Source organism: Vitis vinifera, chromosome 14 (genome assembly GCF_030704535.1).
Source record: "Vitis vinifera cultivar Pinot Noir 40024 chromosome 14, ASM3070453v1".
NCBI classification, from domain to species: Eukaryota; Viridiplantae; Streptophyta; class Magnoliopsida; order Vitales; family Vitaceae; genus Vitis; species Vitis vinifera.
The window spans coordinates 23,819,462-23,839,979 of record NC_081818.1 but is presented as its reverse complement, the minus strand read 5'-3'; the positions used below and the strand labels follow the sequence as shown (position 1 = coordinate 23,839,979).

The following is a 20,518-nucleotide window of genomic DNA, read 5'->3' as shown; positions in this document are numbered from 1 at the left end:
CTTTTTAATAAACAAAATCAAATTTTAAAACAGTATCGTGACAGTTTTTCCAAATAGTTTTCAAAAGCAATTTTTGGAATAAAAATCTATTTAAAATTTTGGAATGCTTGTAATTTCTTTTTTATATTTTAAATATTTTTAAAAAATATATTGCTTTTATAAAACCCAAATCCAAAAAAATATAATAAATATATATGAGCTTAACTTTTGGCTAAACCCAAAAATAAAATAAATCAATATATATATATATATCATAAAACAATTTTAAAAAATGTTCATATGTTGCAAAAAATGCATAGAAAGAAAGCAACGTTCTAGATTCAAGTGAAGAGAAGGAGAATTTTTATTTTTATTTTTTTTAAATTAAGCTTTAAAGTAAGTGATATTTATTGAAGATTTTTTATTTTTAATTTAGTTTAAAAACTTTAAAGAAAACTACGGTTGCAGATTTAAGTGAAGCGAAGGAGAATATTGATTTTTTTTTAAATTAAGCTTTAAAATAAGTGATATTTATTGAAGATTTTTTATTTTTTATTTCTTCTTGTAAACTTTAGTTTTCTAATAAGACTTAGGAAGAATTAATTGATACAAGAAAGATAAGAAGATGAATAGAAATGTAAATAAATCTAAAATGTCAGAAAGAAAAAGAAAAAAAGAAAAAAATAAAAATAAAAACCCTAAGATTGAAAGTTTGATGCTTTATTATTATGACATAAAAATAATATTTTTTCCATGTGAAGCATTGGAGTTTATATTGGATATGGGGTTATTGGGGCACATGGTATCCATGCATAATTGAATTTTTCATGTGCAAGGGATAAGAATTGTATGAAAAGTTGATGGATAATGTAACTTAAGAGTTGGGTGTGTGATGTTTTGCATGGTATCCATTTGCAAAGGTTTGGAACATGTCTCACATTATTAATCATTCAAGTAGGAGTCATTACATGCAAATGAAGATTTCAGTCCACTTAATATAACTAGTGGGGAGTTGAAGGTCCTTGGAGTTGCCTTTTGACGAGGCCAGTGTAAATACCATTCTTGCTGAGAAGCTCCTCATGGCTGCCACTTTGTGCTATTCGACCATCACATATTACAGCAACAATGTCTGCAGTTTTTACAGTGGAAAGCCTGTGTGCTATTACCAGAACTGTTCTGCCCCTCATCAGAGACTCCATTGCATCCTGCCCACCACAACCAGAATTGGTTAATCAAGGAACAGCATCGTTTTATCAGGTAGATAAAATCATGCACACTCACTATGCTTAATCTCCTGAACATTTTGTGCCTTTCTTTTGTTTAGTAAATCACACAAAATACAAAGAAAAATGAAATGGGGTTGTGGTTATTCTAATCCAAGAAATAATATTCAAAGAAATATGGTGTCAAAGTTAGGCAAATGCCTCATTAGCTTGAGTGCCATCGGCTTCAATGCTTAGTAAAATTAGTGCTTTCAAACTCAGAATTTGTAAGTATGCAACTCACCTGAACAAGGTATTCGCTCTCGGCATCCAGAGCACTTGTGGCTTCGTCTAATAGCAAAACTCTTGGGTCCATCAGGAGTGCCCTCGCAATTGCAATCCTTTGTTTCTGGCCTCCTGAGAGTCTCAACCCACGTTCTCCAACAACAGTTCGATATTTTTCAGGAAAATTTGCTATGAAATCATGGGCATTAGCCATTTTCTGCAGTTGCCATAACTCTGTCAGCATATACAATTTCCAAATCAAAATTTTGAAGGGGAAAAGAAAAGCCGCTGAAAACTCACAGCTGCATTTTCTATTTCTGAACTGCTTGCTTTGCCGTCAAACCCATAGGCAATGTTCTCTTCCACAGAACAATTGAAAAGGACAGGCTCCTGGCTCACTATACTTATCTGTAATTTTAGAATGAGGAGACTTAGGGTGTTAGAGATCTCTAGACATCAATTGCATTCTAATGGTTCAGAACATTTAATCAACACATTCAAAGAGTAACAAAGATATAAAAGTACTTGTGTACATTACACTGTAGCCTACCATTTACTTCTGTCATTGCTCAAATAATGAAACAGCAGATATCTCATCACCATGGGTGGTTTATGACGTGAAGAGTAAACCTACATACTTGTTGAAGATTCAAATAATTTTGGTTTTAGCTGGGTCATCTTAGTGATTAACTGTTATAGAGCTTCTTAGGCTAAGTTTTTGAGTCAAGGCTCTTCTTTGGCTTTCTATAAAAAGCAACCCTCCTATCTGTTGCCACTGCATAAAGATTTTATGGGACGAAGATAAACTACTAATAGCTACTGTAACAGGTATGCCAATAAAAATATCTATGACCGAGATTACCTTTTTGTGTAGATACTTGTGTGATATTTCCACTAGAGGAACCCCATTTAGCAAAATCTTTCCCTTGAGAGGGTCGTAAAACCTCTCAATTAGGCTAGCAATTGTCGTCTGCAATAAAAAAAAACAAAGTTAATGAAGTTGTTACTAAGTTTTGGTTGATCACTTTGTTTATCTTAAACTGGCAAAAATGAAGTCAAGAGGAATGGGCAATGGCCTAACAGGGAAAGGAAGATGATAATTACTTTTCCACCACCACTTGGACCAACAAGGGCAACTTTTGAACCGGGCCTCAGTTTCAAAGATATTCCCTGAAATTGGAACAATGGTTATAATGCAACAGAGACTGTAAACATATTAACTCATACTATGTGGTTAGATGGTTCCTGTGTGGGATCAAACATTTTCAACCAATAAGTTGAGGAAAACTTTTGGATTGCTACAAGAACTATTCCAACCCAGGTAGTTACAACTTACAAGATTCAAAATTCCATTTCTTTTCTTGACCGATCTTCTACAAAATAGAGCTGTACTGACATTTTTCATTTCCTCTTCATCTTGGTATTCTAAACATACCAATAGCCATGGAATCTATGTGCTTTAATTCTAGAAGAATCATGGTTGGGTAGAAAGATGCATATTCTTAGTTTAAATGGTTGTCCAGCTGCGGAACACAAATATATTGATAGGCTTCAGAACACAACTACATGAAACTGCGCGAAACCATTACCTTGAGTATCATATGACTGGGCCGAGAAGGATATGCAAACCAAATATCATCTAATTCCACATCTCCATCTGGATTCCTGCTCCATTAAACCCACAATGTCGTTGATGAGGATGGGGGTAAGGTAAATAAAAAAAAATAAAATCTTCAATTTAATTTCCTAGATCAGTAATTGGTATGCACACACGCATGTGGGGACAGACAGTGATGTTAGTTAACCAACCCTAAGGGGCACTTATGCCCTGATATCGGCATTGGTGAGACACGATCTAGCAGCTGAAAAACTCTCCTACTTGCGCCTGCAGCTTTCATTGCAGTTGTATATAGTCCAAATAGTGAGAGCATCGAGATTCCAACTGCAGGTCAAGAGTTTTAGCACATTAGTATCCAAAAGCTTCTGAAAATAAAGTATAAGCTGCCAATTACATTCTATTAGATAAGGATATAGAATTGTGCTGCAGCAGGCTAAGAATATTGTTTAAGAGCAAACATAAATCACAAGCAGAGTTGATAAAACCATCAAAAGCAGATCAACAATATAAAAACATGTACATGTAACCATGTACAAGAAATGGCTTCTTGTTTATATTTCAGTAAGATTTGATGTCTTTATCATGTGAACATGTACATAATTCTGAAATTCTTCTGTGTTCAATCCAAAAATTCCAGAAGTGATACAGAACCAAAATGTGAAACTTGACCTACTTTTGGATGCAGCATACAAGAAGGGAAGTACCTGTGAGGCTATACAGAATAAAGGATGCAAGTGAGCCTGCAGTCATTGAGCGTGCTATTGTTAAGCTAGCTCCATAAACCACCACTATGACAATAGACAATGTGAATACCGCATTTATTCCTCCATAAAATAGAGCAACTAATTTCTGTGGCAGAAAACAGTAATAGTTCAAAGCTCAAAATCTCCCCACATCTATGCATCACCATCTTACAGACGATAAAGAGGGAATCAGGAAACTCACAGATTGTCTCAGTGCAAGCTTGAGGGTCTCATGAACTTTTTCTGAGTAACTTGAAATTGCATAACCTTCTTGTGCAAAAGATCTCACTGTCTGAATGGCCCCAAAAGATTCCTATAAGCATCAACTTTGGTTAGGGAAACTGTCACTTGAAAAACTCACAGAGATGAAGCAACAAATGTATCCAACAATAGCTTACTGGTACACCCTTTCTTTACATAGAATGAAACAATTCATCTAGATGTCTTACTTGTCTAGCAATACTTGACATCAGCATACATGTAATTTTTATCCAAAAAACAAGAAAATAGATGACTGACACACTTTCATATTCATCAAAGACACCATCCCAGAAAAGGGGGAAGTCCTAATTTGGCTTCACTAGAGATAAACTCATGGAGTTCACAATTGTAGCAACTATTTGTAGTCAGTAACAATCATGTTTCACAATATACTCTCTCTACAGCATTGCCCTTTATTAAATCATAAAATAAGTATTTCTGTGTGGTTGATTATCCAGTTATATATATATATATTTTTTATTGAAATAATCCTGACCACATGACTAGATTCTTTTTAGTTGAGCTTGCTGGTCCTTTTGTTGTGTATAGAGATCAATTTCAACGACACCTTGACTTCTAAAAATATTATTGATTTTTAATATGTTCCCAATACATGTCAGATTCTCATATTTGATCAAGCTTTAGATGCTAGATTCACTCTGTTCAGGAGTCTCATTTCCAAATAATGCACACAAGGAAACCAAGGTGAAGGAAAAATTACTTTAGTTTCTGCATGATCATTTAAATACTCAACACAGAGTTTAATCCAGATTCTGTTGCCGTCTCTTGATGGCCTTCAGACTAGCAGGTATAAACTTCAAATCCATAATATTAATGCAGAATTCTTCCATGAAAAAAAATACCAGGTGTTTATTATGGTACACATTGTACAAAATAAAAGGATTATGAAATGTATATGATTTCCAAGATTCGCTATTAATAAATAAGATAAAACAAAAATCAGGGATTAAAATGTCGTCTACAACCTCAGCCATTGAGCAAGCTACTGCAGCTGCAGCTTGAGTTTTATGTGAAAGTTCACGAAGATAGCGGCCAAATACATGAGCAGCGACTGAAACAACTGGCACTAATGCCAATACCAACACTGTGCAGAAAAAAAAAAAAATGAAAAGGTAGGCATGATACTCTCTTGATCAAAAATGAATTACTGCAAGCACTTACATGTTAACTTCCATGATGATGAGAACATGAAGCCAAGACCAATAAATACAATTGTTATGCTTGTAAGAGCTGAAGAGAGATTGGAAGTTGCCACATTCTTTATGATCTGGGAGTCTTCAGATAGTCTACTTAGGAGTTCGCCCGTTGGAGTAACATCAAAGAAGGCAATGTCCTGTGAAACCAGTTAAATATCAAGTATGCTGAATTGTAGTCAAAAGGCCCAGGTAAAAATTAATATTAGGATTATACAAAAAGCACTCTTGGATCATTTTCCTTGATATGCCCCCATGGACTCCAACAACATGTAAACTGTATATTGCAGGATCCATGAATTTGAACCCATGAAACCCACTAGTGCAATGGCTTAAAAACTGGTAAGATGTCACAAACAACTATGGGGTTCTTTTGAATTAAGAATTGATAGGCTTACCTGATTAATGAGGTGACTGAATAAGTCCTTTCTCAAATGAGCTACAATCCTTTCGCTAACAGAAGCAAACAACCATTCCCGAACTGCTACACACAGAGAACTAAAAAGAAAAGAAGGTTGATTAATTTCCTAAGAAGTTCTAATGGTAGCCAATACAAAACCAATGTGGCTAGGAAAATGGATATGATCATAGGATTTTCTTGCATCCAAAAGCAGACAGGAAAATTAGTGACTGCCACTTCTTATCTTTAATTTAAGCTAAAATGGAAAATTGATGGAATCACCAATGTCAGCTGGAAGAAATCTTTAACTCACAGGTGGGAATATGACTGAAACAAACTAACATTAATAAAAGAAATTCAATGATAGAGGAAATAAACAAGCATAGAACTGAATAGATCAATAAAATTTTCTTTCACTCTTTAAAGTTCTGGAATTGGTTTCCATAGATTAGGAGAGGTTTGAAGAGTTACTTCCCAATTAAAATTTCCCTAGGGTAAAAACAAATTGAACTCCTGATTTAGTAAGATCTAAGATCTATTCGCAAAAGTAACAACTTCATTTCACTTGTATCAATTGCTCTTCTTGGCAATGGATATTCAGTCCAAGTCTTGTCTGTTACATTTGACAATTTGAGCATTAAATTTGGTGATGTACTGTGGAAATATCAACATACACACCACAGCAGCGTAGGAATGAGTTCAATTTTTTCAGATCATCAAACGACCTCAAAGAAATGTTAACCAAAAAAATATTCAGTTGGTAGGAAAAAGGACACAATAATCTCACTTCAAGTCTTGCATAAAATGGATGAATATCAATTCCTGCTGGGATTACCAATGCTACGGAATTATCTGGAGTACTCGAATACGATGAAGATCAAAGAAGAGAAAACTGTGGTAGAATTGGCCATACCCTAATACAACCATCAGCACAACAGCTAGTGCAGCATTCTTGACAGCAGTCAAGGCTTCAGATTGTTGTTCAGGAGTCCTTATATCTCTTGATACAATGTCTATTACCATTCCACCATATTTTGGCTGTAACATAAGAAATTAAATAAAAGACAAACAAAAAGTTATAATAGGAGCAGAAACCAAATTATATGATCTTACGTGAATATTTCTTTTGCAATCTGTCAGAACAGAAGAGTTAGAGAAAGTTTTCACCAGAATATGCCATGCCCACTTGCAGGAAAGAGACTACCATTACAGTCAACACTAATATTTTCATCACTTAATAACTTGATAGCTTTTATGGAAAACAAATGAATCTATTCATACTCCAAACAAAAGAAACAGGGAAAGATATAAAATCATGAAATGTTGGAAATCCCAAAAAGAATTTGATTAAACACTTCCAACTTCTATATAACCAGCCAGGTTATATAAGGAAAAATTCAACCAAAACAACCTAGATGAGCTTAAGCGAAGAACTTAGTAACTAGGGTCTGGTTGCTCAATAAGAAAATTTATGTGATCCAATATAATGTGACAATCAATTTTTTGATTATCTTTGTTAGGACCGTGGAAGCTCTGATACCACTTGTTGGAAACAAATCACAACACACAAATGCAACAAGTAAAATAAAATAATATAGAGAAGACATAAAATTTATGTGGTTCTGTATAATTATCCACGTCCACGGGAAAGGGAGATCAAATTTATTACAAACTTTAAGAATACACACTTCAAACTCTCTCAACCATTCTCTACCTAAAACCCAATGCACCCTTTGCCTATCTCTCTTCACTCTTGAATACTTTTTCTTTCTCTCTCCCTCTTTGTAAATCTATTATAAAACCACATAGTTATAGAATCCTATGGATTAACCCAAACAAATAGTTTCTCATCCTAGTCAAACTTAAAAAGATAATTTACTAAAATACAAACTCTATAAATATTGACTTTTCTAAAAATAAAAAATAAATAATTTGAGTCAAATCTCAACAATCTTGTTCACACCCACAATTAATAAGTTGCCCAAGGGGTTTAACTTGAAGGTAAGATTTTCTGGGATAATATACAAAACAAAGAGGAGTGAGAGCATAAGAAAGGCTTGTATAGATGTCCTAATACAAGAATTTAGTTAGTACTTGAAAATCAAAGAGAAAGGGGCTTGAAAAGTGGCAGATCAGTAACCTTCATGTGGTTGAGCAAGTGACAATGGTGTTGGCATGGATTTTGAAGACTTTGGCCTTTTAACTTGTAGCAAAATCTTAAATAGTATGCAAAGTTATGAAGAAGATAGCAAAAGAGTTGTGCATATGACATGGTATAGATCTTCAATCTCACCCCAAAACAGAAGGAGGTAGATTCAAATAGAAGACTCGTTCTTTCTGGAGTCAGGGAGCATAATATAATGAATCATAAAAGTTCCATATTTTGACATTCATCACTGAGCCAACACCATTCCTAAACAGGGAAAAGAAACATGAGAGAGGCAGAGCATAGGCACTGGTACGAAAAGGACTTACCAGCATAACAATTGATGTAGATGCTACCAAAAGCGCGATGGTGGCAACAATTAGCTTCCCAGCTTCAGGCTTTGCCTGGAAAAGTCAAGATGCAATCAACTTCATATGTTCAGAAATCCTAGAAATAATTATAAAAACAAGTCCTCTCTTACCAAGGAAAATACTCTGAAAAATCCCACTTTTGCTGCCTGTATTAGCCAAAATAAAATCAGGCTCAATAGAACTGCTTCTGATGAGTGTTGAATGGAAACATGTATTCAAACAACACAAAGAACAATCACCTGATATGCTAAGCCATGCTCAAGGTCATCATTTGCATTTTGCCGTTCCTAGAGTGATTAAAGTGAATCAACTGTCAGTTTAAGATGAACTTGAAGCACTACAATATTTTGGTCCCATGCAAAGCTGTAGTCCCTTTCTCTTCAATTACAAGTACCAACAGGTAAAAAAAAAAAAACCTTGAAAAGGAAAAACTAAAACTCATATATGAAATTTGGAAGGAAGCATCAGGAAAAGAAAATTGTTCATGTCTATAGATATGGCAGCTCATTATCCTAGACTGCAGGATTACTAAAATACAACGCATTACACATACCAGGAACTCAATTTAGCTTGTATATTAAGCCTATTTTCTTGAAATGACATTGCAAAAGGAAAGTTAGGCATTTTCCATCAACGATTGGAGCACTTTCAAATGATTTCCGGGATTGACATTTATCCAAAGCCAAGTCTTGAGAGTGAACAATATCTACGACGTTGGGTGTCAGACCATTACAAATGGTATCGGAGCCCATCCTACCTTTTAAAACAATATTAAATACAAAAAATTCATTTAATTCATCTAACACAGAAAAACAAATTATTAAAATTAAAATGGAGAAGAAAACTGAACAAACCCATCCAAGATCTTGATATGGGCATGCCAAGAGAACATGGTTTTGCTAAAAAATTGCAGAATATCCCAGCACTAGCCTTTCAACGAATTAAAGGAAAAAAAAAAAAAAAACCCAAAATAACAAAGAAAAAAAACATGCATGGGCTACTAAAAGAATTCAAAACATGATGCAAATACAAAGAAATCAAGAAAGAGAACCGAATGTGTTGTCGCCTCGCGTATCCGATGGTCCACGTTGCTGCTATATGGATGGACACGTGATTCTCAACACACAAGGGGTTCTTGATTCAGTGGTTGTACCTGCAAAAGGCATCCGGACAGGGTGTCCGGACGCACCCTCCGATGGTTTTATTAGCCATGGTGAGAAAGAGATATATAAATCAGTTGGCCTTTTTCTAGGTATCAAGAGGTTACCAGGAGATCACTTTTCTTCTTCGTGCGAAGGTATATATATCCAGCTTCAGGGGTACTGTTCCTCTCATTAATGGTGAGGAGATCTTTTCTGTTGTGATGATGACAATAGGTGTTAGTAGGAGCACTATCATCCTATGAATGGCTGTCAGAGACTATGGTAGGTGATGCGGCCGTCAGAGATCGTGGGAAGCGATTATGCAGAATGATCGTGGGAAGTGACTTGCTGTCACTTCCTCTTGTCTTCTCATTCTGCAGGTGATGGGATGTGGGCCATGGCTGCTTGTTGTGGTTGCGTGTAAGACTCGCTTTACTTTAATTGACCATCCAGAAGATTTATATCCGGATGGCTCATGCTGACTATCCGGATGTGTTGTGGAGACTATCCGGATGTGTACGCTCTGCCAGCGTCGTTTGCTCTTCCTTGGATAGGAGAAGATGAAACGTCGTTTGCCTTTCCTTGAGGCGGTCCGGATAGGATGTCTACACCATGCATATCCTTAGGGGAATCCGGATAATGATGGTCCGGCTGATAACACGTGCCACGCGTCACTATGAGCTGCGTGCCACGTGTTTCCCAAGGGGAGGGGTCCCTACATTGCCCCCCTTTTTAACTTGCCTATTTTGCCCAAAAAATGGGCGGGTTAAAAATAACTGGCTTTTGAAAACTGAAGAAGTCCCTTCGTCTGACTGGGCCACGTGGCGAGTGGGGGTGCGGAAGCCAAAAAGGCATTTTTTATGACGAGCCGCCGACCCTGCGTATCCCCAGACAATATGTCGTTTCAATGATAACATGGCTGTTGGTTTGGCTTTCCGAGGGGCTGTCCTGCTATAAATAGGGTACTGTACCTCTTTTTGTATTTTTTCCTACTGCATTCTCTTGAGAGTCTTTCTTCTTACTGCTTTTTCTACGCCCTTTGCTTTTCTGAGAAACGAGAAAAAAAAAGACTCCGAAAGCTCTTTTGTACCAGTGCTTTTGTATCGCAACTTTGTTGGTTTGCTGCTGGTGATTTCGTATCAAGGCGGTACCCGTTCTTCTTCTTCGGTGCTGTATTTGGTACGTATCTCTTTGCTACTGCCGTTCCTTTGGTTGCGTTTGCTGGTTCTTTACACTTGCTTTCTGGCTTGCTTGGGCATTGTTTTGGACGAGTCGTTTGCAATTGTTGTTGAATGTTGGTACTTTGTTGTTGTTTGGAGGGGTTTTTGAGGGGTTTTTCTGACGGCTTTGAGTTAGGGTTTGTGTATTTTCTGATTGCTTGGTCTGAACCGTTTGCATTGTTTTTGCGTGTAGATTTTGCTTTGGCTTTGTGGTAAGAAATGGCTCCAAAAAAGATTGTTTCGTCTGTCCGGGTCAGCGAGACTAGCGAAAAGGCGATAGACAAATTAAATGCGAAGGAGTTCCGGGAGCGATTCCTGATCCCCCATGACGTATTGATAGACCTGGTGAACGAGGAGGCGGCTATGCCTACTGAGAAAGGTGGAAAAAACGCTATCCTCTTCACAAAGGAACAATTCAACGCGGGGCTCCGGTTCCCTCTGCCGGCGTTGTTCAAGGAATTCCTCCACTTCTCTCAAATTCCCCCTATCTTTATTCACCCCAACCTTGTCCGGGTGCTGATGGGATGCAGCATCATCAATATGCTGTACAGCCTCGACCTGACGCTACTGGAAGTGTTCTTTGTCTATTCCCTGAAGAAAGCAAAGAATGATATCTTCAGTGTGTCCGCTCACCTGCCCTCCCTTCAAATGGTGACAGAACTGCCAGATTCGACAAAGGGAGGGGCGAAGGGGCTGGTGGCAGTCTGGGGTGGATGGGCGGGGCTATCACAGCATCCGTCGAGGCCTTTTTCTCCGAATTATACCCTAAAAATTCCGGGTAATCTTGTTTTGCGATTTTTTTTTTTTTTTTTTTTTTTATCCAGATTTTGCTTTGCTGATTTTTTCTGATCTTTCCGGGCGGAATTCTCACCTTTTGTTGCTGACAATGCAGGTTTGGAATTGAGGGGCCACCTTGTGGATTGGGTGGAAAAGGCATCCTTTGCCTGTGTCTGCAAATTATTTGAAATAGATCCCAAGGAGAGGGCCTACAAAACATTGCTCTCGGCGCGGAATTTGACAGAGGTCGTCCGGGAGCCCCAGGAATATGTTATCAACATCCTTCCTAGGAAATTGGCAAAGGATGAGATAGTGCCTGGGGAGCATTATACAGTGAAAGAGCTCCCCCTCTATCAGGAAGCTAAAGAAGCTGACGCTGAAAGGCGGCGAAAGCTCCTGGAGGATAGAGATCAGAAAAAGACTGAAGGCACTATCCGGAAGGCTCCCGGACAGAAGCGGGGTCCGGACTCCCCTCCGAAGAAAACTTCAGGAAAAAGGGGGAAGCTGGTGAAGAAGCATGGGAAGGATGCGAAGGAACCCACTCCTCCCAAGGAGTTTCCTCCTCCACAAACTACCTATGAGGGGGAAGTAATGATAGAGGAGCCAGTAAATGCTGCTCCGCATTCTATCTCAAGCGGCCCCGGGCGCATGTCGGGGTTGAATCACTCAGGTCCCTCCTTAGTCGCGGCTGCGCGTCTAGCCAACGTGGCTGAGGAAGCTGCATCTATCAACCATCCGGGCAACCTCAATCCGGATGCAGCTGAAACGGCCCCGTTGGAGGAAGCGGGGGCAGAAAGCCAAAGTCAGCCTTCCGACGACCCGGATCGCCTGGCTATAGTCCTGGTGAAAGAGCCTCCCCTCAAGAAGCCGCGTTTGACGCGCGATCTACAGTCCGGACTCTTTGAGCGGCTTCAAGAGCGGCAGCAAGAGATTGAAATTAGCTGCGCTTCTGCCCATGACGCTCATCCGGATGGAGGCGAGGTGGAGATGGCTACTGAGACCTCAGCCGTTCCGGCAATAATTCCGGCTGAGGATGCATCCGGACCTATGTGCCCGGACGAAAATATGGGGGCTCCGATTCCGGGACACGAGCTACCCTCTCCTTCCTCATCCGAGGAGGAATCTGCTGATGATGCCGCTCCCGCTAGCCCTTTCAGCTACGCGGAGTTGGAAGCTAAGTTAAAGCAGATTACTCCTGACTGGAAAGCCATCAAGCCCTCTGCTAAGATGTTTGATATGATAGAAACGGTACGCCGTTGTCTTGTGTTTTTGCTTTTTGACTTTTTGTTGCACTGATGTGTTTGTTGTAGTATGATTTATGTTTTTGCTTTTCTTGTTTGTGTGTTAGCTGGTGAGGGGCCTCCGCAGCATGTCTCAACAACACGCTCTTTTTACTCAGCTGCTGCAGACCGCAGACTATATGAGGACCTTCTCCTCTCGGCACCAAGAGATTGAAAATCAACTGCGTCTGAGAATGGAGGAGGCTGAGGCCAGTCTATCCACCATGCGAGAGGAAAATGAAGCCCTCCGGGTGGAGTTGGCTGAGGCAAAGGGTCAAGAAGAATCAACTGCGGGCCGCCTTCATGAGGCGGAGGGTGAGGCAGCCCGGCTAAGGGATGAATTGAGTCGACTCCGGACAGAAGTTTTGAATGAAAAGAAACAGAAGGAAGACTTGCAGCTGCGTCTGGATGTGCAAAAAGAGGAACTTGAACGGGAGTTTGCTGTGGAAAGGGAGGAACTTGCAGCGGATTACCAGAGACAAGTGGATGATACATTTATCTTTGGGTATCGCTGCTGCATGAAGAAGAACGGTATAAAGCGAGATACCCCTTCAATTCCTCCAAGTGAAGAAAAGAAGCTCCATGAGAAACCTGCTCCCTGATAGTTTATATCTTCTTGCAATTTTTCTGCTGTAATTTTTCCTTCTGTATATTTTTGTGGTCCGGATGTCTCTTTGTAATTTACATTTACTCATATCAATAAAACTTACTTCTTTCTCATTTGCACTTGTGTACACTTTCTACTGATAATACTGCTTTAAATTAAACACATTCCATGGTCTGAGTAACGGAGTGCCATCTAGCTTTTGTAAATGATAGGCTCCATTTTCATTTGCCTTAGACACTATGTAGGGTCCTTCCCAATTGGCTTGGAATTTTCCTGCGCCTACTTCAGCAGTATTTTCAAAAACTTTTCTAAGTACCAGCGTACCATTTTTGAAGTTTCTGGGCCTGACTTTTCGATTGTAATGCGCTGATGCTCTTTGTTGATAATCTGCCATCCGGATGGATGCGCTTTCTCTGACTTCGTCTGCCCAGTCCAAATTTCTTCCTAGTTCCGTGTCGGCATCTTTTTGCTTTGCTGCATCAGTCCGGATAGTAGGAAGACCTATTTCAGTGGGAATGACTGCATCCATTCCATATGTGAGGGCAAAAGGAGTATTTCCTGTTGGTCGTCCGGGTGTGGTCCGATAGGCCCACAGGACGCCGGGTAGTTCCTCCACCCACTTCCCTTTGGCTCGCTCCAGCCTTTTCTTCAAGGCATTGACTAGAGTTTTGTTTGTGGCTTCCGCCTGGCCATTGCTTTGAGGATAACGTGGCGTGGAGTATGAATTCCGGATATTCAATTCCGAACAGAAATTCCTGAATGCAATGCTGTCAAATTGTGGACCGTTGTCAGCTATGATGATTTGGGGAATCCCATAACGGCAAACAATGTTCTTCCATACGAACTTGGTAACATCTTTATCTTTGATGCTTGCATATGCTTCAGCTTCTACCCATTTACTGAAGTAATCAGTGGCGACAAGAAGGAATTTCTTTTGGGCGGGTGCTGCTGGGAGGGGTCCCACTATGTCCATGCCCCACTGCGCGAAAGGCCATGGGCTTGAGACCGATTTTAATGCGATTGATGGTATATGTGGAATGGGAGCGTATCTTTGACATTTATCACATTTTTGGACATATGCTGCCGCGTCTTTCTTCATTGTTGGCCAATAGTATCCTTGTGAATGAGCTCTATGTGCTAGGGATCGTCCTCCCGTATGATTTCCGCATACTCCTTCATGTAACTCAGCTAACACATACTGGGCCTCTGAATGCCCAAGACAGCGAAGATAAGGCCCTGTGAAGGATCGCTTGTACAGGTGCCCCCCAATCAGGGTGAAACGGGCAGCTTGCACCCGGATTTTGTGCGCTCGTTTAGGATCTTCGGGTAAAGTTCCTGTCCGGAGATATTCTGCAATATCATGCGTCCATTCTTGATCATCCGCTTGGTTTGCTTCAATGGAGTTGCAAGTGGAATTTTCTGCGACAGAGGGATTGGCTTGTACATGGATAGGCAATAGAATGGCTTCTCTGATGGGGAGGGAAGCAGCTATACCGGCCAAGGCGTCAGCGCGCCCGTTGTCAGCTCGCTTAATTTTTTCAATTGTCCACTCGGTGAATTGCTGTAAGGTGCTTCTTACTTTGGCCAAGTATCGCGCCATGCGTGAGTCCTTAGCCTCATATTCTTTCTGGACATGCCTTACCACTAGTTGCGAGTCGCTGTAGATTCGGAGTTTGGAGACGGATAGCGCAAGAGCGAGGTCCAATCCGGACAGGATGGCCTCGTATTCTGCTTCATTGTTAGACGCGGAGAATCCCAGCCGGATGGCCTGCTCCAGATGTTCCCCAGTTGGGGACTGCAATAAGAGCCCAACTCCAGAGCCTGATGAGCGTGAGGCTCCGTCAACTCGTAGAGTCCACCACTCCTGTTCACCTGATTCGTGGTGCTGGTCGGGTCTTCGTGAATATTCGAGCACGAAGTCGGCCATTACTTGGCCTTTTTTGGATAATCTGGGTTGGAATTCGATTCCAAATTCGCTCAATTCGATGGCCCACTGTAGCATTCGCCCAGTTAAATCTGGCTTGTGTAGAATGCTACGAAGGGGCTGGTCGGTCAGTACAATCACTGGGTGAGCTTGAAAATAGGGGCGGAGCTTTTGAGCAGCACTTCGAAGAGCTAAGGCTGTTAGCTCCATTTTTGAATACCTGGTTTCTACATCTGCCAAAGCTCTGCTGACATAGTAGACAGGTTTCTGCTCCTTTGGCGAAGGGCAGCGGAATAGAACGGCGCTGATTGCCCATTCTGAGACAGCTAAATACATATATAGCTTCTCCTTTGGCATGGGGCTGCTCAAGATGGGCGGATGCATAAGACAGTGTTTAATTCTTTCCAACGCGTTTTGGCAATTGTCCGTCCATCCCTGCGTTCCAGCTTTTCGTATCGCTAAGAAGAAGGGTCGCAACTCGTCAGTGAAGCGGGCTATAAAACGTCCTAACGCAACGAGCTTGCCTGTGAGGCGTTGTAACTCCTTTTTGTTCCTGGGAGGAGGTGTCTCCATGACTGCTTTGACTTGATCCGGGCTGACTTCTATGCCTCTTTGGCTGACCATAAATCCCAGAAATTTGCCAGCACTCACGCCAAAGGCACATTTGGAAGGATTTAGCTTCATGTCATACTTTCGCAAGAGGTAAAATACTTCTTGTAAATGGAGGATATGCTGCTCTCGAGTTTTGCTTTTAACCACGATATCGTCAATGTATACCTCGACCGAGCGGCCTATCAGAGGTTTGAAGATTTTAGTCATCAATCTTTGATACGTGGCGCCAGCGTTTTTGAGTCCGAATGGCATGACTTTGTAGCAATAGAGGCCGTGTGGCGTTATGAATGCTGTTTTTTCTTCGTCATCCGGAGACATGGGAATTTGGTGATAGCCGGAGAAGGCATCCAAGAAAGAGAGCATCCCTTGCCCGGAAGTGGAATCCACAATTTGATCTATCCCCGGTAAGGGAAAACTGTCTTTTGGACATGCATTATTGAGATTGGTGTAATCAACACAGACTCGCCATTTGCCCTCTTTCTTTGGTACCACTACTACATTTGCCAACCAATCCGGATAAGATACCTCTCTGATGAATCCGGCTTCCAACAATTTGTTAATTTCATCTTGGATAACTCTTTGTCTATCCGGGTGAAATCGTCTAATCTTCTGTCGAATGGGTCTGGCTGCTGGAAAGACGTTAAGCTTGTGAGAGGCGATAGAGGGATGAATTCCCTTCATATCCGAATGTGTCCATGCGAAGATGTCATGGTTACTTCGAAGGATATCCTGTATGCTCTGGGTTTCTTCTTGTGTCATGAGGGAACTGATGTTTGTGAGGTGATCATTCTCTTCTGAGATTTGGATTGTTTGTAAGGGATCTGCTACCGGGGGATCCTTGTCCACCGGACCCAATAATTGCTATTGGTCGCGCGCAATGCTAGGTTCAGGGGGAGATGCATCTTCCTGGTTAGCGACTGCTTCACGTGCTATTTGGTAGCACTGGCGAGCGGCTAACTGGCTGCCATACAAGTCAGTTTGCCCTTCATTGGTGAGGAAACTCACCATTTGATGATATGTGGAGGGGATGGCTTTCATGTAGTGAAGCCATGTGCGTCCCAAGATGATATTGAAGGGTGACAATTCTTGCACCACCGAGAATTGCACGTTGAGAGTGACTGGTCCAGCTCGAACCGGCAGTATAATGTCTCCTAAGGATGTTGTTGATGATCCGTTGAATCCAGATAAGATTCGTCCGGGGTTTTCGAGACCCGCGAGACTGTGTCCCATATGGCCAATGACTGATGCTTGTACTAGATCGGCTGAACTGCCTGGATCAACCAAGATACGTCTTACATCAAAATCTCCTATTTCTAGAGAGAGGATGAGGGCGTCGCGATGTGGCTGTAGCGTCCGGGTGGGATCTACTGGTGGGAAAATGATTGTCCCATCTATGGGGCGAGGGCCCTCTCCAGTAAGACCCGGCCGGATGGAATTAATGCGCTCGCGTATTGACGCGGCCCGCAGCAATTTCTGCCTTTTACGCCTGGAATCGTATTCCTCGTCAGACGGGCCCCCATTGATATAGTTTATCACAGCCTTGGGGGCGACTGGGGCCCTCGGGGCCTCAGAGTTATGATGCTGAGATACGTCCCTTCCTCCAGTATCTGAGCGGAGGTACTGTTTTAAATGTCCTGCTTTGATGAGCCTTTCAACTAGATACTGGAGGGATCGACACGTCTCTGTTGTATGACCATGGTCTTTGTGGAAGGCGCATTTCTTGCTGCGGTCTCTTATGGATGGGTCCGTTTCGAGGGGTCTAGGCCACCTGAAGTCGGACAACCCTTGGATCATTGGGAGAAGTTTTTCGTATGATACGGATAGGGGTGTGGCGGGCGGCCTATTCGGACGACTCGGCCCGTCCTGTCTTCGGTCAACTGGTTTTGGACGGTCTGGAGGCTTGGCATGCCTGTCCGCGTTATCTCTAGAAGCCCGTCCGGCAACCAAAACTTGTTGAGTGGCTGCACGCACGTCATCTTCGAGCATTGAATATTTGTTAGCACGTCTGAACAAATCGTCCATCGTTGTGGGAGGCTTTTTTGCCAGTGATTCAAAAAATGGAGTGCCTGGACAAATGCTTCTCTTGAAGATTTGTAGGACAGCATCCATGCTGCAAACCTCTATTTGGAGTACGGCTTGGCCAAATCGTTTCACAAATTCCCTCAAGGATTCGTTGTCTCTCATTTTTATGTTCTGGAGGGTGCTGATATTCTGCTTGTGTCGAGCAGAGCACAAGTACTGTCCCACGAATGCTTCAGAGAGGTCCCTGAAATTGTCAATAGAGTTAGGAGGTAGGCGATGAAACCATGAGAGGGCCTGCCCTTGAAGGCTGGCAGGGAATACTTTGCATAATAATGCATCGTTGCCAATATCGAGCGTCATAAGCTGTCGATAGTGCATGATGTGATCGAAGGGATCGTTGGTCCCATCGTATGTGGAAAACTTTGGTACGAGGAATCCTCTTGGGGGCTCGTAATGGGTGATATGAGAGCAAAAGGGCGTGGAGAGCATGTCATCCAGCCTTTTGCTGATGGAGCCAATGGGTGGCTCGTTTGGGAGGTTTCTCCCAGCTGGTCGTTCCGCTAGGTGTGAATGAACGTTCCGCATCGCTAGGGTGACCATGGGGTCACGATGCGGAGGTACGTTCTGCACCATGGGAGCGATCATAGGATCGGGGCGTGGCGCCCGGGTTGTGGCTGCTGGTGGCCTTGATCTCCCAGGCTCTTGTGGGCCTAGTCTTGCGCGCATAGAACTTGACAACTGTGATTTTCTATCACGCTGTCTTTTTGCTGAGAAATGAGTGGAATCTGAGCTTTCCTCACGGGGAGCTCGAGGCATGGGTGTGCGTGGCTCATGGGGCCTTGCGTTGTACGTTCCTGGGATAGCTCCTGTTGACCCAGGATATATTGATTCTGGCTCTGGCTTTGAGTTTGCCACCTGGCCTTTTGAGCGCTGACGACGAGGAGGTCCTGATGTTGAGGCTTGAATGCGTAACACAGCGTTTTCTTCCCTTAACCTCTCCGTCTCCTGGAGGAGAGCTTTTAGCTGTTTTTCGCTTGCCAACTGTCTTTTTTCGATGGCTTGACGCCATTCGTGATTATCTTCTTCCTCTCTACCAGATGATCGACTTTGGGAAGGTGTGGCCATCTTTGCCAGTAACTGAATCAAAATAAAAAGTAAAATTTTCCCACAGACGGCGCCAATGTTGTCGCCTCGCGTATCCGATGGTCCACGTTGCTGCTATATGGATGGACACGTGATTCTTAACACACAAGGGGTTCTTGATTCAGTGGTTGTACCTGCAAAAGGCATCCGGACAGGGTGTCCGGACGCACCCTCCGATGGTTTTATTAGCCATGGTGAGAAAGAGATATATAAATCAGTTGGCCTTTTTCTAGGTATCAAGAGGTTACCAGGAGATCACTTTTCTTCTTCGTGCGAAGGTATATATATCCAGCTTCAGGGGTACTGTTCCTCTCATTAATGGTGAGGAGATCTTTTCTGTTGTGATGATGACAATAGGTGTTAGTAGGAGCACTATCATCCTATGAATGGCTGTCAGAGACTATGGTAGGTGATGCGGCCGTCAGAGATCGTGGGAAGCGATTATGCAGAATGATCGTGGGAAGTGACTTGCTGTCACTTCCTCTTGTCTTCTCATTCTGCAGGTGATGGGATGTGGGCCATGGCTGCTTGTTGTGGTTGCGTGTAAGACTCGCTTTACTTTAATTGACCATCCAGAAGATTTATATCCGGATGGCTCATGCTGACTATCCGGATGTGTTGTGGAGACTATCCGGATGTGTACGCTCTGCCAGCGTCGTTTGCTCTTCCTTGGATAGGAGAAGATGAAACGTCGTTTGCCTTTCCTTGAGGCGGTCCGGATAGGATGTCTACACCATGCATATCCTTAGGGGAATCCGGATAATGATGGTCCGGCTGATAACACGTGCCACGCGTCACTATGAGCTGCGTGCCACGTGTTTCCCAAGGGGAGGGGTCCCTACAGAATGGGTTCAGAGGAAACTCACCACCTCATTCAAAGGAGGGGCAGTCTCATTACCAGAGGCCATTTTCGATTCCGGGGTCTTCTCTAAATGCTGTATTGTTGGTCTCTTATCCCATAAAGAGGGCATTTGAGCTTCAAGAAAATCCAAATTCCAACATGTTCGCGGGAAAACGATTTAAAAAGAAAGTCGTTGGAAGTCGTTCGGAAAAGACAACTGCAGAAAATCAGTAACCACCACATAAATAAATAAAAAAAAGGGAAAAATAAAACAAAACTAGTGTAGACTTATAAGATTGGAGTTGGAAACAGGAATGTAGGTGTTTTTGCTTCATTGACTTAGACTCTGATACGATTGGAGGTGGAAACTGGAAAGTAGTGTCTTTGCTCCATTGACTTAGACTCTGATACGATTGGAGTTGGAAACTGGAAAGTAGTGTCTTTGCTTAGACTCTGATACGATTGGAGGTGGAAACTGGAAAGTAGTGTCTTTGCTCCATTTACTTCTAAATTATGAGAGAACTTATCCTTTCGCCCGTCATTCAAGTGATTGATTTATGGTTTAGAGATGGTTGAATAAATGATATAAACAAAGTAGGTGTCTCTACTCTATTCACTTCTAAATTCTATGAAACTATCTTTTCACCTTTTATTTAAGTTATAGATTTTGGTCGGATTAATGATGGTTGAATCATTGATAGATGTCTGAAAAAGATATATATCTTAAAATT

At 41.9% G+C, this 20,518-nt stretch overlaps 2 protein-coding genes across 2 annotated transcripts; one reads left to right on the top strand and one right to left on the bottom strand.

The window, feature by feature from the left end:
• Positions 1-890: 890 nt before the first annotated feature.
• Positions 891-20,016, bottom strand: LOC100254861 (ABC transporter B family member 27-like). The gene is made up of 17 exons (XM_002277184.4): positions 19,813-20,016; positions 8,459-8,506; positions 8,330-8,365; positions 8,178-8,252; positions 6,616-6,740; positions 5,701-5,800; positions 5,271-5,442; positions 5,075-5,193; positions 4,030-4,140; positions 3,789-3,933; positions 3,276-3,408; positions 3,056-3,131; positions 2,571-2,636; positions 2,329-2,436; positions 1,767-1,874; positions 1,486-1,683; positions 891-1,184 (listed from the first exon to the last, which is right to left on the bottom strand). The coding sequence occupies exons 1-17, from the start codon at positions 19,915-19,917 to the stop codon at positions 981-983; spliced, it is 1,929 nt and encodes a 642-aa protein (XP_002277220.2). The 5' UTR covers positions 19,918-20,016; the 3' UTR covers positions 891-980.
• On the top strand, positions 11,101-13,358 carry LOC132255019 (uncharacterized). Its single transcript, XM_059742432.1, has 4 exons — positions 11,101-11,163; positions 11,260-11,359; positions 11,474-12,606; positions 12,707-13,358. Exons 1-4 carry the CDS (start codon positions 11,101-11,103, stop codon positions 13,238-13,240), a joined length of 1,830 nt encoding a protein of 609 aa, XP_059598415.1. The 3' UTR covers positions 13,241-13,358.
• Positions 20,017-20,518: the final 502 nt, after the last annotated feature.

Excerpts from the sequence above, each read along its gene's own strand:
- LOC132255019 (XM_059742432.1), top strand. The coding sequence starts at position 11,101 with ATGGGATGCAGCATCATCAATATGCTGTACAGCCTCGACCTGACGCTA. Across the intron at positions 11,360-11,473 it reads TTATACCCTAAAAATTCCGG|GTTTGGAATTGAGGGGCCAC; the intron begins GTAATCTTGTTT and ends CTGACAATGCAG. Across the intron at positions 12,607-12,706 it reads TGTTTGATATGATAGAAACG|CTGGTGAGGGGCCTCCGCAG; the intron begins GTACGCCGTTGT and ends TTTGTGTGTTAG.
- LOC100254861 (XM_002277184.4), bottom strand. The coding sequence starts at position 19,917 with ATGCCCTCTTTATGGGATAAGAGACCAACAATACAGCATTTAGAGAAG. Across the intron at positions 6,741-8,177 it reads CTACATCAATTGTTATGCTG|CCAAAATATGGTGGAATGGT; the intron begins GTAAGTCCTTTT and ends CTTATGTTACAG. Across the intron at positions 3,409-3,788 it reads TATTCTGTATAGCCTCACAG|TTGGAATCTCGATGCTCTCA; the intron begins GTACTTCCCTTC and ends CTTGACCTGCAG.